Source organism: Euprymna scolopes, chromosome 2 (genome assembly GCF_053919585.1).
Source record: "Euprymna scolopes isolate OS-2025 chromosome 2, ASM5391958v1, whole genome shotgun sequence".
NCBI lineage: Eukaryota > Metazoa > Mollusca > Cephalopoda > Sepiida > Sepiolidae > Euprymna > Euprymna scolopes.
Genome location: NC_136483.1, coordinates 201,102,241 through 201,104,740, shown reverse-complemented (window position 1 = coordinate 201,104,740; position 2,500 = coordinate 201,102,241). Strand labels below are relative to the sequence as shown.

At 39.1% G+C, this 2,500-nt stretch overlaps 1 protein-coding gene across 29 annotated transcripts in view; it reads right to left on the bottom strand.

The window, feature by feature from the left end:
* LOC145301788 (uncharacterized) overlaps window positions 1–2,500 on the bottom strand; it is a 533,649-nt gene that overhangs the window by 193,021 nt on the left and 338,128 nt on the right. For 25 of the 29 annotated variants that reach the window (XM_080144599.1, XM_080144601.1, XM_080144602.1 and 22 more), the window contains one exon: window positions 805–1,442. In XM_080144599.1, coding sequence (XP_080000725.1) covers window positions 805–1,442 — 638 coding nt within the window. The remainder of the gene's footprint in view (window positions 1–804; window positions 1,443–2,500) is intronic. The other 4 variants (XM_080144621.1, XM_080144623.1, XM_080144627.1 and 1 more) reach the window with 1 other exon arrangement.

Genomic DNA, 2,500 nt, shown 5'->3' with positions numbered 1-2,500 from the left:
AATTTAAGAAATTTTTACCATTAAGTACGTTAAGATATTTTTATTTATTTTTTATTTTTATGTAAAAATGATTTTTTTTTTTAATCCTTTGAGATGAGGTTTCATAATTTTTTTTTTTTTTTCAGATTTATCCGCATCTTCATAGTTGTTATTTCACCAAGTTTTTGGCCAACTTATCTGGCATTCTTCAGGTGGTTGACAGTGACGGGATAGGAATGCCGAGTTTTGTAGCAGCATCCTCAGTAATTACTGCCTTCCATAGTTGGTGTTGTTGCTGTTTCACCACGTTTTGGCTTGCTTTGGGTAGGATTGAAACCGCTATCTTCAGCTCACCTGGAACTGTAGAGACTCCCAACACCTTTATCCACTGTACCACAGGCGCCAAAGGTTCCAGGTGAGCATTGTCTGCAAATGGCAGTTTCAATTTTACCCAAAGCTGGACAGAGGATTAGTTGGCCAAAACATGGTGAGACGACAACAACTATGGAAGGCAGTAATTACTGAGGGATACAGTTATGAGATTCAGCAATCCTATCCCGTTATGGTTAACCACATTAAGAAGACCAGAGGATAAGTTGGTTGAAACGTGTTGAAGCCACAACAACAATGAAGATGGGGATAACAGTCAACAAAAAGATGAATACGTGAAGATAATTGTGGAAATTCCATATGATCGAGACATAGTTTTTCTCTAATTTATAGAAAATGTCTGGAATTATAAACCTTTATTTGAAAGGTTTCTTCTTAAATAAAAAAAAAAAAATTAAAAAAAAAAAATGAAGAATGCAAGTAAAATGGACTTACCTAGATGGAGAACTTGGCAAGGAATTATCATAGTATCCCTGATAATTAAACGGGCTGTCGTTTTGGTAACGTGGCACTGACGTCGGAGAGATGGGTAAATGTTGACTGTTCCGTCTTGGCTGTTGGTGCAGTGGCGACATCTGTTCGCAGGCTTGGCTCACCTGATCAAGGATGTCACCTGCACTGCCACTCGAGTAGAGGTGACGATGTTCACGTGGCCTGGCGTCTTCCGCCAGAATCTGCTGCTCCAACGAACCGCTATCCGATTCCGGAAAACTCTGCTGCTTCACGAGCGGTGAGGTCTGATGACAATGCATGCTTGACCGATGGCCATAGTAAGAGGCATCGTATGATAGTGCTCGGCTGTAGCCATTGGCCGTCTTTCTGCTATCGAATCCCATCCCGCTCAGTGGTCTCTGCGCTTTTCCTTTTGGTGAACCCTCGCGTCGGCGGGGGTTGTATGCCTGGGCATTCTGCCTCAGCGACACGTGAGAACTCGAAGGAGATTGGTTGTCGTCATCCGAAGAACTCCAGCTCTGCAACGAGGAGGAGGGTTGTTGAGCACTAGAGTTAGTGACGCCATTCGTTTCAGAAGGCAATGCTGGAAGAGGTCGATTTTGCATGCTCACGCGTTTGCACTGTCGAAAAAAAGTTAGAATTGATTAGTTGCGGTTATTATTACATGCCAAGCGCAAGTTCGATTTCTTTCAGTTTGAAAAATATTTTACATCACGTCTAAATATAGGTTCTCGCCATCGTTTTATTTATTAAACAAGTTAAATATTGAATTCTGTCATACCAATGGTTTCCTTTGCCAAAAAAGCAATTTCACCACGACTTGCTAATCATTATTATTTACGTACATCTTTGCTGCTGGGTTTTTTATCTTGACATCAAAATCAACAAAGTCTACGCCATTTCTGAAATAGCCTTTTCTCTGTTGATTGCGGTATGATGCTCATCCACCCTTCCAAGCTTTATCTTCTCTCTGAGAAAAGGTTAGTTTATTGATAATCAAATGAGGAACCCCTATCGAGGAATGTTGATGGGGCTGTCCAGGGATTTTACGTGCATCACAGTGCTCCTCTTTAGGGATGTTGACTTTTCAATCCGACTTTTTGACCCTTGTGTCACATTTCTCATTGTGGAAAAGAAATAATTACCAACTTTATATATATATTAGACTCCAACCACATAACTTCGTACTGTGATCAAATTTCTTCTAAATATCTGTGTGTGTGTGTGTGTATATATATATATATATATATATATATATATATATTAAAAAGTTTGATCATGTTCAGGTAACCTTCATCTAAAATTTCAAGTGTTTAAACCCAAAATTGGTGGAGGAGTTTGGTAGAGTCTGCAAAGGTCAACTCTCTCAACTTTGACCTCTTGGCAGCCAAATTTTCGCCGAAAAACTCATCAAAAAGCTTGCTGCATGTCTGAATACCCTTTATGTAAAATTTCAAATGTTTAGACCAAAAATTGGTTGAATAGTTTGTTAGAAACTGCAAAGGTCAAATCTTTTGAACTTTGACCCCTTGGCAACCAAAATTTCAGTCAAAAACCAATTAAAAAGCTTTCCCTATGCCTATGTAAAATTTCAAATGTTCAGACCAAAAAATTGGCTGAGTAATTTGGTAGAGACAGCAGAGGTCAAAATTTTTAAACTTTGACTCCAATTTTAACC